Source organism: Schistocerca piceifrons, chromosome 2, assembly GCF_021461385.2.
Source record: "Schistocerca piceifrons isolate TAMUIC-IGC-003096 chromosome 2, iqSchPice1.1, whole genome shotgun sequence".
Classification (NCBI taxonomy): domain Eukaryota; kingdom Metazoa; phylum Arthropoda; class Insecta; order Orthoptera; family Acrididae; genus Schistocerca; species Schistocerca piceifrons.
In genome coordinates this window covers 621,124,987-621,145,039 of record NC_060139.1, presented here as the reverse complement: position 1 = coordinate 621,145,039, position 20,053 = coordinate 621,124,987, and the positions used below count along the sequence as shown (strand labels likewise).

At 40.2% G+C, this 20,053-nt stretch overlaps 1 protein-coding gene across 3 annotated transcripts in view; it reads left to right on the top strand.

Annotated features, from left to right (window-relative positions):
* Positions 1–17,334, top strand: part of LOC124775078 — a 57,123-nt gene extending 39,789 nt beyond the window's left edge. The window contains exons 1-3 of one of the 3 annotated variants that reach the window (XR_007015593.1): positions 4,673–4,791; positions 11,765–17,026; positions 17,150–17,334. Coding sequence is in view for 1 of the 3 variants with exons in the window: in XM_047249884.1 (XP_047105840.1) it covers positions 11,765–16,311 (4,547 nt within the window). In the remaining 2 variants the exon portion in view is untranslated. Of the gene's footprint in view, positions 1–4,672; positions 4,792–11,764 lie in introns of those variants that run through there. The other 2 variants (XR_007015592.1, XM_047249884.1) reach the window with 2 other exon arrangements.
* Positions 17,335–20,053: the final 2,719 nt, after the last annotated feature.

Below are 20,053 nucleotides of genomic sequence, written 5' to 3'. Positions count from 1 at the left end.
ATATGGTATCAGTCCATTTAGTTTGCAGTAAAAACCGACTAGCTCCCATCAAAAAAATAACTCTTCCATGGCTGGAACTTCTAGCGACACTTCTTGGATCAAGACTACTTCATTATTTCTGTAAGGCCCCGAGCTATAATGCAAGTCGTGCAACATTGTGGACTGACTCAACTGTAGCCTTAGGATGGATACAACATGACCCTAATTGATGGAAAACCTTTGTGTCAAACTGTGTTACAGAAATACTACGAATCCGTCACAGTGGAGGCACTGCCCTGGTGACGAAAATCCAGCTGATCTAACTTCCAGAAGTACCACAGCAGATAAACTTCACCATGCTTCTGTATGGTTCCATGGACCTGTTTGGTTAGGAAAGAACAGAACACAGTGGCCTCGAATTTTACAGACGGAAGAGCACTCCTTGCAAGACAAGAAGAAATTAACAGACCAAGTCTTCATGGTACAAACAACGATTCCTATTTTAACAGCTACACGGTACAGTAGCTACTTCAAGCTGTTAAGAGTTACAGGATGGGTACTTCGCTTTAAACGGCACTTATTGAAAGAAAACAGAACATCTGGAGAACTAACAGCATCAGATTTGGGCGAAGCATGCACTTACTGGATTCAAGTTGTTCAACAGCAACATTTTGCGCTCGAACTGCATGCACTATACAACAACATGCCTCTACCACGTAATTCTCAGATAGCTCGCTACAACCCATTCTTGGATAATGGTCTCATTTGTCTCGGTGGACGGCTGCTGTTTGCAGAATTACCTAGAGATCAACGCCCCCCGATTCTTCTTGAAGGACATCATCATTTCACATGTTTACTGATCCTACAGGCTCACATTTGTTTGTATCACCTTTGAGTAAACATAGTGTTATCTGAACTGAGAACAGAATTCTGGATCCTTAGAGCTCGACAGGCAATTATAAATGTTCTACACCGTTGCCTACCTTGTAAGATGGTGAAAGCTGACGTGGTTCAACAAACTGAGGCTCGAAACTTCCTGACAGATTAAAACTGTGTGCCCAACCGAGACTCGAACTCGGTCCCAAGTTCAGCGCACACTCCGCTGCAGAGTGAAAATCTCATTCTGGAAACTGAGGCTCCATTACCAGCTGAACGAGTCTCACCACTGAAACCATTTACAGTAACAGGTATTGACTTTGCTGGTCCATTATATGTCAGACAAGGACATATTACGAAGAAAGCGTATATTGCTCTATTCACATGCACAACAACACAAGCCATACACCTGGAACTATGCTCAGATATGTCAACAGACAGATTTCTTCAAGCCCTACGAAGGTTTGTCGGAAGACGAGGAGTGCCCAGCACAATTTACACTGATAATGCTACTACATTCCATGCCACCCACTTAGAGCTGAAGGAGCTCTGGCAGGCTCTCATGGCAAGCAAGACGCACGAGTACCTCACCCAGCAAGCCGTCACTTGGAAATTCATCGCCCCACACGCGCCTTGGTGGGGAGGATTCTGGGAACGGATGGTGGGATCTGTCAAACGCTGCCTGAGAAAAGTTTTAGGACAGTCACAGTTGGACGAAGAAGGTCTCAACACAATCCTGGTCAGCATAGAAGCAGCACTAAACTCTAGACCAATTATGCAAGCGGGAGAGGAATCTGAGCCAATGACGCCCACACATTTCCTTGTAGGTGATCGACTCACAACACTGCCTACTGGTCCAGAATCACCAGTTAGAAAGGACTTGTCCAAGGAATTTCAACAGCTGCAGAAGATGGTAGAACACTTCTGGAACAGGTGGGAGAAAGAATATCTGATCCTGCTCAAAAACTTCCATGAAACTCGTCAACCAAGGCCAGGTTCAGGAAGACTCCAGCTGGGTGATGTCGTTCTTCTACAAGAGGATGTTTGTCCACGACACATGTGGAGGAAGACGTGGATAGAAGATCTTCATGAAGGAAAAGATGGGAAAATACGAACTGTAACCTTACGAACTTCAGAAGGATCCGTAATCTCACGTCCTGTTCAGCTGGTCATTCCTCTAGAAGTTGACCAGGGTGAGGAGGGTCTTGCGGGTTGATATTTGTAATTATAGACACTCTGGAAATATTGATTATCCTTGAATTAATGTTTTATATTCCATGATGTACGTTCCTTGGGGAAAATAAATTAATGTTGTATTGGAATCATGGTGTTGTGTATCCGTAATAACAGGGATGTAGTCTTTCAGCCCTAATGTTCAATCTGTACATCGAAGAAGCGGTGATGGAAATAAAACAGAGATTCAGGAATGGAATTAAAATTCAAGGTGAAAGGATATCAATGACATTGCATTCCTGAGTGAAAGTGAAGAATAATTACACAATCTCCTGAATGGAATGAACAGTCCAATGATAAAGAATATGGATTGAGAGTAAATCAAAGAAAGATGAAAGTAATGAGAAGTAGCAGAAATGAGAACAGCAAGAAACTTAACATCAGGATTGGAGGTCACAAAGTAGACGAAGTTAAGGAATTCTACTACCTAGGCAGCAAAATAACCAATGATGGACGGAGCAAGGAGGACATCAAAAGCAGACTAGCAACGGCAATAAGGGCATTCCTCATCAGGAGAAGTCTACTAGTATCAAACATAGGCCTTAATTTGAGGAAGAAATTTCTGATAATATACATTTGGAGAACAGCATTGTAGGGTAGTGAAACATGGGCTGTGACAATACCAGAACAGAAGAGAATGGAAGCATTTGAGATGTGGTGCTACAGACAAATATTGAAAATAAGGTAAACTGATAAGGTGCAAATTAGCTACAAACACAGTTGCAACAATCCATGGAGAAACAATAGCTTGGGTAGCACAGATAGTAGTAGTCATTATAGAGTCACATAAATTGAACAGATGCAAGTATGTAGTTAAATCTTACTATTACAATACTGTGGATGTAGTATGAGAAGAGGGGACTGCACAAAAAGTGGAATAAAGTCCCAGGCCGTACACCCCAGTGAACGGTTCTTAGAGTCATCTTCTTTAGTAATAGACGTGGTAACATAAAAGATAGCAGTTCTGACAGTTTGCAGGCCCCTATCAGGAAATATTTAAAACTCTTCAGCCAGTTACAAAGGGTAATAATAAGACCTAGTAGAAATAATTGGAAAATAACTATATGTGGAGATGTCCATATTGATTTCATCTCACATAGCCGTGATAAAGGGCACTTAGTGTTGCTGATGTTCAAGTTTCATTTGATCCCACACTTATGTTCCCAACTAGAATGTAATTCATTTCTAAATCAAGCCCCCTTTCGTGAAATACATGCAAGTTTCGTAATAAATGGTTTATCTGACTGTGACTGTCATGTGACAGCAATAAAGTGTTGCCATCAATTGGGTTTTACTACGAAGGAAGACACAGAGTGGGAGAGAATTGTAAAGACTGACTCGGTTACATTATTCAAAGAATTTACAGAATGAAATGGGAAGAAGCTTATCAAGAGCACACAATAAACAGCAGTTTCATTCTTTTGCAACTAAAAGTGCTGTTGCAAAAATCTTTCCATTTTTATCTGAATGGCCAAAATGATTTATCAACTATGTTTTTGAAGTTTGGAATATTTTGTGCAAAGGTAATTTGGAGTAGAATGAGATTTTCACTCTGCAGCGGAGTGTGCACTGATATGAAACTTCCTCACAGATTAAAACTGTGTGCCCGACCGAGACTCGAACTCGGGACCTTTGCCTTTCGCGGGCAAGTGCTCTACCATCTGAGCTACCAAAGCACGACTCACACCTGGTACTCACAGCTACCTTTCTTTCAGGAGTGCTAGTTCTGCAAGTTTCGCAGGAGAGCTTCTGTAAAGTTTGGAAGGTAGGAGACGAGATACTGGCAGAAGTAAAGCTGTGAGTACCGGGCATGAGTCGTGCTTTGGTAGCTCAGATGGTAGAGCACTTGCCCGCGAAAGGCAAAGGTCCCGAGTTCGAGTCTTGGTCGGGCACACAGTTTTAATCTGCCAGGAAGTTTCGTAATTTGGAGTATTTTTAACCATAGACAGAATAAACTAGGTAGCATTACATTCAAATAATTGAATTCATTTCACTCTTCCTAATAATACCTGAAAGCAAAAGTTAAAAAATAAACTATTGAAAGCAGGTGCGTAACACTTAGGTAATGCATATCACCAGACATCAGTTTGCTAAATCATCTATTAGAAATATCACAAAAAGCATTAGTTATTAATTTCATGATTCTAGTGTTTGATAGAAATAGCAGCTGAATAGTAGAAGAGGAGCAGCAGATACTCCTCCTTCTCAAAATACATTTTACTCTTACATACATAACCATAAATAGTGTTTTGGAAGTAACTCCAATAATTACCATAGGGGTAGATTAGCACCGGGCATAGTTTATTGATATAGTTCCAAGTACATCGTAAACTGTAGGTTCCCCTTTTAGCTACTCTGTTATGACCACGAGAGGTAGAGTAGGGGAAGAAATGTGTGTAGTCGCCAATTTTTGCATAGTGGAGGGGGAGGCGGAGAGATGGAATATAAATGTACGATGGTAGGTCTGTTGCTGGATTGTGGTCATGCACTTCCTACTTCCCTCTGTTGTAGGTCTGCAAACCGAGGAGTGAGCAGGTTGTTCCTCACTCACCCTACCCCACTGCGTCACAAGAAGCAGCAATAGGGTATTTCATGAAGTTGTACCAACTCTTCCACAGCACGCATTGTGAGTTACTGGCAATGCAGTGCGCAGTCATGCTGTGTTTATTTTGTCAAACTGCTTTAACAGTACGCGCAATACAGGTACGAATTGCTAATAATACTAAGGAAACAAACACACATGAATGGAACTGATGCATGTGTTTTCACCCTGAGGGAAAACTGATTCTTAGCCATACTGTATGCAATTGAAGCATTTTTCCCGGAAAGGCACTGCCACTTTTCAGTTTACAGGCTGACTGTGCCTCGTTTCCAGTACTTTTATGTGAATAGACAAAATAATTTGACTGAATTTGGGTTTATATAGTGGCGTTATTTTTAGTTTGAGTACTTAATAGCAGATGTTAAGTGATGTTTTATGTAAAATTCATTCTTATAAACAATAACAATTTTTGTTGAAACTTCCGTGAGCAGCATACAGAAAATTCTGACCGGGGAGGTAAGAGTGTAGCAGTGGGTGCGGTGAAGGAGGGGGGGGGGGGGGGGAGACCCTCCCTCATACCTCTGTGCCCCTGCCTTCCAGACTGTCCGCCCCCTCCCCCCCTCCCGAATGCAATTTATCTAATAACATGGCAGTACTTCACTTAGACATGGTACGCACCTCGCCTCTGCACTACATCACGTGTGTGTGTGTGTGTGTGTGTGTGTGTGTGTGTGTGTGTGTGTGTGTGTGTTGTCTAATTCATAAGGCCTTTTGGCTGAAATCTTACAGGTTTAGCAGTCTTTTGCCTGTCCACTATAGATTAGATTAGATTAACTTTCATTCCAATTGATCCGTAGTGAGGAGATCCTCCAGGATGTAGAACATGTCAGAAAAACAACAATACATGACAAATATTTACAACTCAAACATCATTTTTTAATGAACACTATATGAAAGAATCATTTTACAAATACTAATGCATTGAATTTAAAATAAAAAAATTCTTTTTATTTATTTATAAGGTAGTAAATGTGTAATACAACTACTATAATACTTATGAATATAATAGAGGGAAACATTCCAAGAGGGGAAAAAATATCTAAAAACAAAGATGTTGTAACTTACCAAACGAAAGTGTTGGTATGTTGATAGAGGCAAAAAACACACACACAAATTACAAACTTTCGCAACCCACGGTTGCTTCATCAGGAAAGAGGGAAGGAGAGGGAAAGAAGAAAGGATGTGGGTTTTAAGGGAGAGGGTAAGGAGTCATTCCAATCCCGGGAGTGGAAAGACTTACCTTAGAGGGGAAAAAGGACAAGTATACACTCGCACACACACACATATCCATCCGCACATATACAGACATAGGCAGACATATGTAATGACGAAGAGGTTGGGCAGAGGTGTCAGTCGAGGTGGAAGTACAGAGGCAAAGATGTTGTTGAATGACGAGGGATGGCAACTTGAAATTTGCGGAGGCCTCAACCTCCGCTAATTTCAAGTTGCTGCTCCTCGTACATCACTTATCATTCAACAACATCTTTGCCTCTGTTCTTCCGCCTCGACTGACATCTCTGCCCAACCTCTTTGTCTTCCCATCTGCCTGTGTCTGTATATGTGCGGTCCCACAGGCTCTGTATTGAGTGTTCCACTTTTTTTAGTCGCTATAAGTGGCCTAGCAGCAGCTGTAGGGCCGTCAGTGTTGCCCTCCTTATATGCTGACGATTTCTGCATTTGCTTCAGTTCCTCCACCATTGGTGTTGCTGAATACCGACTGCAGGGAGCTATTCAGAATGCGCAGTCATGGGCTCTCTCCCACAGGTTTCATTTCTCTGCTGACAAGACCTGTGTTTTGTATTTCTATCGGCGACGGACAGTCCATCCTGACCCTGCACTTTTTCTTGATGGCCATCCACTACAGGTAGTCGAAACGTATCGCTTTTTAGGACTGGTTTTTGACGCCCGGCTAACATGGCTCCCCCACATTCGTCAGTTTAAGCGAAAGTGCTGGCGGCGTCTTAATGCCCTCCACTGCCCTAGCTACACCACCTTGGGGGCAGATCGCTCTACATTGCTGCGGCTCTACAAAGCCCTACTTCAGTCACAATTTGCCTATGGGAGTGTAGCGTATGGTTCGTCAGTGCCCTCAGGATTCAAGTTGCTTGATCCTGTGCACCACTGCGGAGTCTGTCTAGCGACGGGCACTTTTCGAACGAGTCCAGGAGGCTGGAGTCCCTCCATTGTACATCAGGCGCCACCAACTGCTCGCCCACTATGCAGCGCATGTCAAAAGCTTGCCTCAGCATCCGAATTACTGTCTTTTGTTCCCAAACACAGTGGTTCATCTCCCGGAATGGCGGTGTCAGTCAGGGATAACGACCGCTGTTCGTGTCCGTTCCCTGTTGTCTGAACTCAAGTAATTTTCTTTACAGCATTTTGTGCGGGTCCATACACATATGCCTCTGTGGTGTATGCCTCGGCCGATACTACGGCTGGACCTTTCGCAATTCCATAAGGACTCCATTCCTCCTGAGGCACTCCGCAGTCAATTTTTATAGATCCGTGACGCATCCCAGGGTTCTGACGTCATCTACACCAACGGCTCACTGGTTGCATAGGCTATGCCTGTGCTCACTCGGTGCATATCGAACAGTGCTCCTTGCTGGATGGCTGCAGTGTGTTCACTGCGGAGCTGGTGGCCATCTCTCATGCCCTTGAGCATATTTGTTCCTGCCCCGGTGTGTCCTACCTGGTCTGCAGTGATTTGCTCAGTGGTTTACAGGCCATTGATCAGTGCTACCCATGCCATCCTCTGGTAGCAACTACCCAGGAGTCGGTTTATGCCCTCGAACGATCTGATCGATCAGTAGTCTTTGTATGGACCCCGGGGCATGTTGGAATCCCAGGAAATGAGCTTGTTGACAGGCTGGCCAAACAGGCCACACATAAGCTGCTTCTGGTGATTGGAATACCCAAACCTGACCTCCGATTGGTGTTACGCCACAAGGGTCGCGGGATTTGGGATGCCGAATGGTGTTGATTAGTTATGCTCAGTAAACACCGCGCCATCAAGGAGAGCACAACTCAGTGGAAATCTTCTCTGCAGGCTTCTCGCAGAGACTCTGTGGTCCTCTGCTGCCTTTGCAACCACCGCACTTGACTGATGCATGGCTATCTTCTCTGGCGTGAGGCCCCACCGTGTTGTCGCTGCGGCTCCCGTTTGACAGTGGTGGACCATTTGGTGGACTGTCCACATGTAGCCACTGTAAGACGAAATTTTAATCTCCCTGACTCCCTTCCTTCGATTTTAGGAGACGATGCCTCCACGGCTAACTTGGTTTTACATTTTCTACGTGACACTGGTTCTTATTCTTCGGTTTGAGTTTTAGTTCCTGTTCTTTGTCTCCCTGTGCTCTCTACCCTAGTACTTTTAGGTTAGAGATTTTAAAGTGTTGCAGAGAGGCTAGCTCATCCTTTCTTATCCTCGTGATCAGCCGTCCCAGGACATCTGCTCTACTGTTTTAAGCTCTTCTGCCTGTTTCTTGTATGTCTGTGCTTTTCTTGTGTTCTGTTGTCCCTAGTGTGTTCAGCTTTGTGGTTTTTTTTTTTGTTTGTCCATCCAGAACTCCTGTGGTGTGTCTTGTTTGTTTTCCGTTTCATCCCATGGATTTAGTTCAATGGAACAAGAGGCCGATGACTACATAGTTTGGTCCCTTTAAACATCAAACCAACCAGCCAGCTGGAGTCTGTTCAAAATATAAATCCAAAGCAGAAAAAGGTGTTAATGCTTTTGCAATCCTCCTTTCTCCGCCCTCCTGTGGTGTGAGCATGGGATATTCATTCGGCAAAACCCTCCGTGGCACCCATGCATGTTTTTTGGACACCTTAAACATTTCCTTGTACAGAAACTGGCCATTCATTGCTCCATAAGAGCCACCGGGATAAGCAACTGTTCAGACACCACTCAGGCTTCGCATGCTGCCAGCAATGCTGCTGCAGCAGTGTTTTGGCGTTACACTGCTACTTTGTTTTGTTGCACAAACCAATTTCAGGACAAAGAAAGGAAAAAAGTTCAAATTTTAAGAATATTCTTATTGATTTAAATGAATTCTTAATAACAGATGATTCGAGCTCCAAAATTAATGACATCGTGGTATCAATGACTAAAGCTACAGATACGAAATTGATGTAGGCCTGAGTGATGTTGTTCCAGATGTTTTGTAATGAATCGGGCAGTTTCTCAATTTCGACCCATGAAAGCTCACACACTTTCATTTCAGTTGGGTTTAAGTCAGAGCTGTTGGCAGGCCATCCCACAACTGAGATATCTGGTGTATTGAGACAATCATGGATGGGCCAGGTGATGTGAGCCTGAACATTGCCCTGCATCAGTGTTAAGCATGGTCCAAACACTGCAGCCTCCAGAATGATGCACAGCTCCACTATCTTGTCCAGTAGCATTGGACGTTTAATTGTGGAGGTGTTTGCCTGTTTAATCTAATGCCCATCCAAACCATTGCACGTTAGCCCCTGAATGCGGATTGTGGGGAAATGACATCCCACTGTGCTAACAAATACAACCTGGCAACACAATGTGCACATGTAAAATTAGGCATCTTCATTGATGTATACAGGTGAATATGTGTTTCCCGCAACTATTTTTAAACTGTTTGCCCTGATACCTCTTGTCCAGTAGCAGCAGCATTGCAGTTGGCTAGAACTGTGCTGTTACCGTCAGTCTCGGATTGCCTGCCACCCAATAGCTTGAACCTCCCATAGTGTGATCACATTGCATTGCATTGTATTGTATTGTATGGCCTTTGTCCCATTGGCTTTCCAGCACCCTCCCTACCATCCTCTGTCACACAAGCACATTCCCAATGTGTTGCTGTGATGAGCCATCTCGAGACAGAATAGAGGTATGCCTAACCTCTGTGGAAGATGGCTATCAGCTAGGATGGTTATTATGGATGAGGTGTATCCCTTCATAGTTCTTCTGAGTAACTAATCTTTTCCCCAAGTCTTCGCCCCCTTCTTCCCATGGAGTACAACTGAGAATATACTGTTAAAAAGTTATTTATCGTCTTTATTATGTTCTAACTGTTTTGGTGTTAGAAACAAAGCCTGTGTCATAACATAACAAAATACCAACCAACTTTTGTTTAAATTAGTTTGCAAGACCTCGACACATTGGCTGTGCTGTAATCACATGAGGAGGAAAAGTATTTGCTGTTGGAAAAACCAGGATGTAGTTGAAAATGTATCTTTACAATGAACAGACATCAAGTATGGTGCATGGCAGTTTAAAACTATTATTAAAGTATGTATATTCTCAAAAAAATTTCAGTGAGTGTGATGGTAAACAAGGAAAAGGGTGATTCAAATCAGTGTTTAGAAAACAGGGTCTTTTGGTTAGCTGCATAGAATAACAGCTCCCTCCTCCTCCCACAACCACCACCACATTATTTATGTATTTTTAAAAGAATGTTTTGCCTTACTATTTATTTATATGCCTCAGTTTGGACCAAGATAAACTCATCTTTGACCTTGTGAATATATGTAGTTCTTTACTTCTGTAATGATTATGATATCACTGCTGTGTTTAAAGAAAGATAACATGAATCCTAAACCTTGAATAGCAACAAGTTAGAGGACTGAAGTAATTTTCCACCATTTTGTGTACAGAGAAAGGAATTACAGGCTGTGAATTATCATTGCAAATGTAATACAAGGAGAATAATTTGTATTTACAATTTATCTGCTTTGTGAGTTTGTACTATGGGGCCTGTTTGAAAAGTCTGTGCAAAGTCCAAGAGATGGCACCACTGGCGCATATTGAGGTCATATTTAGTTAGTAGCATCTTTGGAAAGAACGCACTCCAAGTTTCAGCCATATTGGTCTATTTCTTTGTGTTTGGCATTCGCGTGAATCAAGGAAGTTGAGTGATTGTCAAAAAATGGACATAAAAGAATATTGTGTGGTGATTAAACATTACTTTATGAAAGGCAAAATGCCCCAGCAGACTAAAGAAAAGCTTGATAAACATTACGGTGACTTTACACCTTTGATTAGAACAATTTATAAGTGGTTTCGAAATTTTCGGTGTGGCCATATGGGCACAAGTAATCCTGAACGTTCTGGACACCCTGTGGAGGTTACGACTCCAGAAATCATTGATAAAATCCATGATATGGTGATGGATGACAGAAGTGTTATGGTGCACGAGGTTGCTAGTGCTGCGGGCATCTCGAATTAACGGATACATAATAGTTTGCATAAACATTTGGACATGAGAAAGCAAGCTATCCGCAAGATGGCTTCTGCTATTGCTCATGCTTGACCAAAAACAGAATCATGTGAAGTGTTGCAAGGATGGTTTACAGCTGTTCAGGAAGAATTCGCAGGACTTAAAGTGTCGTTTTGTCACTGTCGATGAAACATGGGTACATTACTATACTCCTGTGAACAAACAACAAACTTAACAATGAGTTACCAAGGGAGAATCTGCACCAAAAAAGGCAAATACCATTCCTTCAGCCAGAAAAGTTATGGTGACTGTCTTTTGGGGTTCACAAGGAATAATCATCAACTATCTGGAAAAGGGTAAAACTATTACAGGTGCATATTATTCATCATTATTGGACTGTTTGAAAACCAAGCTGCAAGAAAAACGCCGGCGATTGGACCGCAAAAAAGTCCTTTTCCATCACGACAATGCACCAGCACACACCTCAGCAGTTGTGGTTGCAAAATTAATGGAAATAGGATTCCAACTCGTTTCACATCCCCCCTATTCTCCAGACTTGGCTCCCTCGGACTACTATTTGTTCCTCAATTTGAAGAAATTGCTGATAGGACAAAGATTTTATTCAAACGAGGAGGTGATTGCAGCAACTAATAGCTATTTTGCAGACTTGGAAAATTCCTATTATTCAGAAGGGATCAACAAATTAGAACAGCATTGGACGAAGTGTATAAGTCTAAAAGGAGACTATGTCGAAAAATAAAAAGGGTTTACCCCAAACACGTAAGTAGTTTTTGTTTTTGCAGAGACTTTTCAAACCCCCCTCGTAATTCTATTATGGTGTAGTAAAATTAGATAGTGACGTTAACTCTTTACTTTTTTTCAGCAAGGGAGATGTGGAAGAAGCATTTGGAAGACAGTTCAGTCACAGAAAATTTCATCCCAGATACAACTAGAGTTGAGGAAACAGCACACTGTTCAGAGAAATTTCTTGAGATGTCAAATTCTGGTCAGTATCTTTTGGCACATATGAGGGAGACTTCAAGAATTTCCCCTGGATCAGATGGTTCATCCTCTTTATCAGATAATAGTCATCAGCTCAAAAGCAGTTGCAAGAGAGGTCAACTTTCAAATTCAAATAATGAGGAACAAACAAATTCAAAGAATGCAATTGATTACAATGTTGATACGGACATACACTTAAGGAAGAAAAAGAAACCACGAACAAGTGGCAGAAAACCACAAATATATGATGACGCACTTGACATAAGCGAACACCATACTCAGACAAGAAGAGAAGGAGAGATGAGTAATAGCATGGAATCATCAGATACTAGTTTTTCCAAAAATAAAACACCAGAACATAAACTCAAGAAGAAGAAATATGCAGTAATAAAGCAGGATTTATTTGATATAACATCACCTACTGTTTTACATCAGACGAAGCAACTTATGAAAGATACTTGGAAGAAAACTGGTAATCTTAATGTAGATCCAGAAATCACCAAGAGTTGTGACCAACCAAAAATATTTGAATCAAGATCAAGTGCAGACTCTATTTTGAATGTGAGACCAAAAAATGCATTGAGGAAGAAGGTGCCAAGGCCTCATGGGAAAAATCCTTATGAATCTCTGATGGGTACCAGCAATAACGTTGATCCTATAGCTGAATTAGAAAATAAAACTGGAAATGTTTCTTCAGGATCAGCTAGTAGCATTGCTCCAGTACCTAAAAATGTCAGATACAATTTTAAGCAGATACATCTGAAGCGTTGTATGTTTGATTCAGTAGTTGAGAATCCTGTTGCTGAGGATTCTGTTCGGAACATGCAGGCGAATGTAGATGACCCATGTACCAGTGAGCAACAGAATAAAGATATTTCTGCTGAAATGGATGTTCGAAAAGCTCCTGCATTTGCCAAAATAGTTGGCAAAAGAAACAAAAAACATTTTCAGCCCAATTACTCTGAATCAGTTGTTGGAAATAATGATGGCAGTGCTGAGCATGAGAAGCAGAACAATGATATTGCCTTGGCTGAGAATTATGCTGAAAATACATTGGCAGCTAGTATTTCTGCAGAAATGGATGTTCTGAAAGCTCCTGCATCTGCTAAAATCATTGGCAAAAGAAACAAAAAACATCTTCAGCCTAATTACTCTGAATTGGTTGTTGGAAATAATGATGAAAGTGCTGAGCAAAATATTGAGAAGCAGGGCAGTTATATTGCCTTGGCTGAGAATTATGCAAAAAATACATTTGCAGGTATTATTTCTGCAGAAATGGATGTTCTGAAAGCTCCTGCATCTGCTAAAATCATTGGCAAAAGAAACAAAAAACATCTTCAGCCTAATTACTCTGAATTGGTTGTTGGAAATAATGATGAAAGTGCTGAGCAAAATATTGAGAAGCAGGACAGTTATATTGCCTTGGCTGAGAATTATGCAAAAAATACATTTGCAGGTAGTATTTCTGCAGAAATGGATGTTATGAAAGCTCCTGCATCTGCTAAAATTGTTGGTAAAAGAAACAAAAAACATCTTCAGCCCAATTACTCTGAATTAGCTGTTGGAAATAATGACAAAAGTGCTGAGCCCACTGTTGAGAAACAGCACAGTGATATTGCCTTGGATGAGAATTATGCCCAAAATGGATTGGCAGCTAATACAAAGGAAAGTGTAGAAGTTTCTGCTACAAATTTATTTATAATGAAGGTACTTGGAAAGAAAATTGATCCAGTGTCACCACACACATTCGAGCTTTCAGGAATGCAGGGGGATTCACATAAAAATCATAACTTAGAAGGTAGTAGACAAACAAATGATGGGGACTATAACAACTCAGTTGATATATTAGTTAAAAGAAAAGCCTTCCATGGCCTCAAACATACCTCTGAATATGATTGTCACACGTTACCTGAATTTGGCAGACCAGTGGAGTCACCTAGTTATTCTCTTACAATCTCTAAATTCAAACCAAAAATTACATCTTCTAAGATCGTTGTGGATAAAGATGAGATTATAGAACAGTGTCCACCTACTCTGGCTGCACTTCAGCAAGAGGCAACATCTAACATGTTAAAAGTAACTCATAAAGAGAAACAAACGTATCAGTCAGATAACCCCATTGCTCACCAGCCAAGAGTTTCAGATCATGAGAGTGAGGAAACTAAGTGTAAGGAAAGAAAGAAATGTTATAATAGTGTTTGTGACAACACTCTGTCATCAGATTTAACATTTGATCCAGACAATGTACCACATTCAACAATGGTGAAATCAAGCAGTAAGAAGGAACATCCACCTTCTGCCATGCGCAAAATAGAGACTAAAACGAGAAGGAGCCTGGCAGCTTCATTTCTGGAGTTAGCGCATGTTTCCACAGAAAGTAGTGAAACAGTTAGTTCAGGGACAGAGAAGGCAGGTATCAGAAATAATAATTTCACATTAAATGGCAGGGAAAGTGGAAATGAACCAACTATTGAAAGTAAAATAAATGACAATGGAATGAAACACAGTGAATTAGAAACAAATGAGCATCACTCAAATACTGTAAGAAAAGATGCCAGTTTTGCTAACAAAATTCCTGTGCCAGAAAACTTAGATGCTGTGTCAGACCACAAACCCATTACAGAAAGCATTCCCTCAAATGTTTTGAATTTCCTAACATCAAACTACAGGACATCAGAACAGTCTGCTGGTGATAATGATGTTAGTCAAGTGTTCGGACATATGAGAAACAAAACTAAAAGCTTGGCAAAAAGTAGATCCATAAATTCTCAAGACGAATTAATCAATGCAGACAGTAAAAATGAGAAGAAAAAGCAAGGAAACAATAAAAGTGTTCCTGGTGAACTTGCAAACTCTCCTGATCATATTGTATTCCAAAAAATAATTAAGCCTCAAAATATGGGGTGTGATACCAAACAGAGTGTATCTTTGCCTGGTATGGGAAGCATTTCTTCATACTCTACTAGTAAAGCACAAGAAAAGTGTGACAATCATGCTGAAATTGACCAGATATCTCCGTTTAACACATTTGCTCAGAAAATTTGTAATTCAGAAGTTGAAGAGCTTAATCTGAGAAAGAGTGACAAAGCAAGTTTGAGAGCTGAGAGGAGAAAGTCTTCAAATTATTCTTATGTGGCAGTTTCATCTAGTAAATTGATTGAGACAGATGTCTCAACTAGCAAAAAAGGCAGTAACGTGAGGAGTATCACCAAAATGACAGATGCTTCCATAGAAAATAAAACAGATTATGCTGTAGCACCTAATTTTAGTGAGGAACACTGTACATCGAAAGGAACACCAGAATTAAGAGAATTATCTTCTCCTTCTCTGTCGGCATCTCATATAAATAAAACATCTCACAAGGAAAACTTCTCCTTGAGCATTAAAAACAGCAGTGAAGTAAGAAAAAATGTGAACAAAAATTCAGCAGCTAACAATGTGTCAAATGCTAAAATTGTTATCTCAGATTCACCTCGTTTCTCTAAAGCAAATAATGGTAAAGGGCATGATGAGTACTTGAAAGACAGTTTCCACAGAAACAGACAAACCGAAAATGAGAAACAAAGTTTTACTGACACCCAACCACAACTGACAGATGATGATGATGCAAATGGTGCAGAAGGAGAGACATCAATGGTTATCGGAGGGTTAAGAGAATTGACTACACCACCTCGCTCAGCATCTCAGATAAATACATCTCACAAGGAAAACTTCTCGCCGAACACTGAAAACAGCAGTAAAGTGAGAAGTAAGGAAAACAACAAAAATTCAATAGTTAGCCCTCTTTCGAATGCTAAAATAATTCACTCAGTTTCATCTGGTCTGTCTAATGCAAATAATGATAAAACGCCAAATGATGACCACTTCAAAGACAGTATAAATAGAAACAGCCAAACGAGAAGTGAGAGACGAAGTTATGCGGACAACCATCCACAACCAGTGGTAGATAATGATGCAGATGGTACAGAGGAGGAGAGACCAGTGGTTAACACAGCGCCTCTAGAGGAAAGTAAATGTATTATTCACCAGAAAAAATCGGATCTCAGGCAAACTCATGGTAAACCAACAGTACATGCTCGTTTCTTGATTGACGGTGAACCGTATCACAAACCTAAACTGGCACGTCCAAAGCCTTGGATTAATCAGAGATTTTATAATCATATTTTACCAAAATTTGACAGAAAATTTGGTCTTAATAGTAGTGTAAAGTGTGAAGAGTTTGTAAAAGTACTTTGTACCGAAGTTACGGCTTGCATTCGTGAAAGAAAAAATTGGGATGTACATGTATACAGTGTACAAAAGTTACTCAGAAAATACTTATCAGTAAACACTTATGCACACTTCCTTATATTTGGGGAAAAATATTTACCAGATGAGTTTATTTTCAAGGTGGGTCTGACATATGAAAAGCATTATAGAAATAAATGAGAATAATTGCATTTGTTGATGTATAATAGACTAATTACTGTAAGTCTGAGGATTTTTGAGTACCAGATCAAAATAAGGAGTGGCCAGTGGTTGTGTGGTCAAATCTCATAAGTGTTATCTCAAAGGAATTAGTCAATTAAGAGGAAAATTGTGTCCTGGTATCATTCTTGGGTCTAATTTGTTAATAACAATTCTAAACTGTATATTATTTAACATATTTTATATGTTAATTAATCATAACAGTAAGTATATAATACCTCATTGGTTCTATATGTATGTAAATAGAGTCATAAAAATATTTATTTACATTGTACATTTATAACAATTGTTAATACATTTAACACTGTATGTGCCCATTCACTTGAATTAAAAATTACTGTAGTTATTTATATTATATACAAATATTGTTTCAGATGCATTGTATAGTGCAAGATTTTGTGATGTATTATATTATGAATACTAATACTGAGCTGTCACGTACATGACAAGGGAGTGGTCAAGACGTGTCATAAGCAGTCCTGTGTTGAAATTTATGTTAGTAAATTTTCCAGAAAAATCCATGTGCAATATTTCAGCTGTTGGCTTGCACTGGAAGCTGCTAAAAAATGATGAAAAATGACTTTTCACATGTGGGTTCTGCACCTGAGACTATCTAAGCATACATCCCTGAAATCCATGGAACCCACAGAAAGTGGTCTCTGGGATTTGGAAAGAGGTTAGATATGCATTGCACATAATTAAATTGTGATACAGTGAAATGACTTTACTATTTCAGTGCCAATTTTAACTATAAACTTAACATTATGAACTAAAACATTAAATTTGAGTTTCTCTGCAGGTATTCTTCAGTGGAGTAGAAATAGTTGCCTAACAGAAAGTTCTTTCACTCTTCAGCTCCACCAGCTGATTAGATGACATTCAATGTGCTCTGGTTGTTGATAGTGTATGTACCCAAGTACCTGTAAATTACGTCTGTGATCTATGTGTAGTTCTAAAATGTAACAATACATTCTGCTTCTTGGATTTCATTGTTTGAGAACCCTATTTTCATAGCTTGTGGAGTTCTACAAGCACTGAAGTGTATGTACTGGGTCTGCCATTTAGCTGTGAACCATTTACTGCTGTTTTTTGAATATGGCGACTGGACTACTTTTCATTCCTATACTTGTATCATTTGTAAAAAGGACAAAATCTGCATCTTATGAAACAACAAGTAGAAGATCGTTTATACATGTCAGAAACGAGAGAGGACCGCAAATTGAACCTTGTGGTAAACTGTTCCCTTAAAATTCTGAGTGCCTGTTGTCATCTGATTGACATGGAACTGCAGCTCATTGCTTTCTGTCATTCAGATAGGAAAAAAATACCACAAACCTGCCATCTCAGACTTTCCATAATATTTTAACTCTTGTGTTAGGATATTGTGGTTCACACAGTCAAAAGCTGTGACTAGGAGGTCGCACCTGGCTATCTAAGGTATCTCCAGACACATCTTGGGCCTGGAATCTCATTGACTGGAATAGAATTGTCTTGATGAGTCCCACTTTGAATTAAACCACAATGATCAGCAAAGCAGTGTCTGGGGACACCACTGACAGCCAGGAGGGGTGGTCTGTGGTGCCATATTTTTATCCCCCCATAGCAGAATCCTTACAGCACAGTAGTTTGTCAAAAATATTCTACGTCCTGTTTTGTGACCCTACAAGACAAGCCATCTTGGGCTTTCCTTTCAGCAAGATAATTCCCTCCCGCACATGGCAGCAAGGTCACTGTGTCTCCCCAATCGAGAACATTTAGAGTAGGGGTTGGCAAGTAATTGTAGATGGAGTCTGGATACTTTTAAAATTTTTATCAAGGTCCAGAAGAGAAACCTCATATTCCTTACTAACCTTTTATTTTAATTTTCACTCACAAAAAATATGAAATACATTAAATAGGAATATTTGTATTCAAAAGTCCAGAAAAATCTCATATTCCATACTTTTTTTTTTTTTACTTTAATTTTCACTCTCATACTAACATGAAATACAATACAGATATATTTGTATTAAAAAAATCCAGAAAAAAAACATACTCTGTATTATTTTTTATTTTGATTTTCACTCACAAAATATGAAATACAAGAAATAAGCATATTTGTATAAAAATCAATGAGAGAAATTACATTTGTGGTCTTGGGCCAGTTTAAACAAAGGTTCAGGTGGGGAGCAGCTTATGCGGGTAGTGTCTTCAAGGTGGGCAGCTGTTAATCTGGAGTGGCATTTGTTCATCAAAACAATCATTTCTGAAAGTGAAATTTCATATGGGAAACATTCCACGTGGGAAAAATATATATAAAAAACAAAGATTCTGTAACTTACCATAAGAGAAAGCGCTGGTATGTTGATAGACACAATAAAACACACACACACACACACACACACACACACACACACACACACACACACACACACACACACACAAATATTCAAGCTTTCGCAACCCAAGGTTGCTTCATCAGGAAAGAGAGAAGGAGAGGGAAAGACGAAAGGATGTGGTTTTTAAGGGAGAGGGTAAGGAGTCATTCCAATCCCGGGAGCGGAAAGACTTACCTTAGGAGGAAAAACATATATACTCAATAATACGTAACTTACTTCCAAACCATAACCAAAAATTTTTTTTATTGCTTTCAACACTACCGCTGCTATAAAAGCCCCCGTTCACAGTTTACAAACATTTCTCATGTAACCTCATGAATACTACTTCACAGCTTCAGTTCCTTTCACATATTAAACAACCATTTCGGCTAGTTCTAACAACTTTCGCTTTATTTCCATTCCCATTTTTCCCACATCACCGATCATTTTTTAGCAGCTTCCCACAGGTTTTAACGTTATTATTCCTTCATCTGACAAGTGTTAGCCTCATTTTCATAATCTGCCACCACATAACCAGCCCTTTTAATACATTTACACGCAGTTTTTTCTGAAATTTTCCTGAATTTCTTCACCCTTTAACGTGTTTTGGAGGCAATACAACTACCTAATCTTTGTGCACATCATTGTTTACCAACCTAAGTTCACCACAGGATCAACATAGCTCAACTTTAACCAACACTTTTCTGACCTTTTTCACACCAGAACTACAGTTGCTGTCTAGTTCACCTTATCTCTCCCCATATATTTTTATTTTCATTTTCATTTTAGCCTTATGTTACACTTTCCACCTTCTAAATACCATGTCACCCTCACAACATCCCCACAACGACCCCATTAAGTTTTATTTACATTCCCTCCACAAACATGCCTTTGCCCTAGCCAGATTACGCTCCCATATTTTATTTACTCAGGCTTTTCTGAAATTTGGCATTACCCCCAAAGGCCTCACACTTAAAGTTCCCATCTCTGGCTGTAACCCTTTTTTCCATCAGTCCCTATACCAGTTCCAAACCGCACAATCCATAGCCCTCACCCGCCTAATCCTTCACCTACACATCAACTCAGCCAATGAAAACACCCGTCAACTCTTATCCCTAATCAAAGTCCTCGATCTTTCCTCTCCCACATCCACGCCCGCTGTTCAGAGCATCCTCCTACAGGCCAATCACAAATTAGAACAGCATGCCACCCTCCACCTAAAAAAACTATCCAATCTCCTGGTTTCCCACCTTCGGAAAGGCAACTCATTCATCCTCCATAACCTTTCCAACAAACTTCAACCTCCTCTCACTGCACACAGACCCAGTCTCTCCCATCTACTCAAT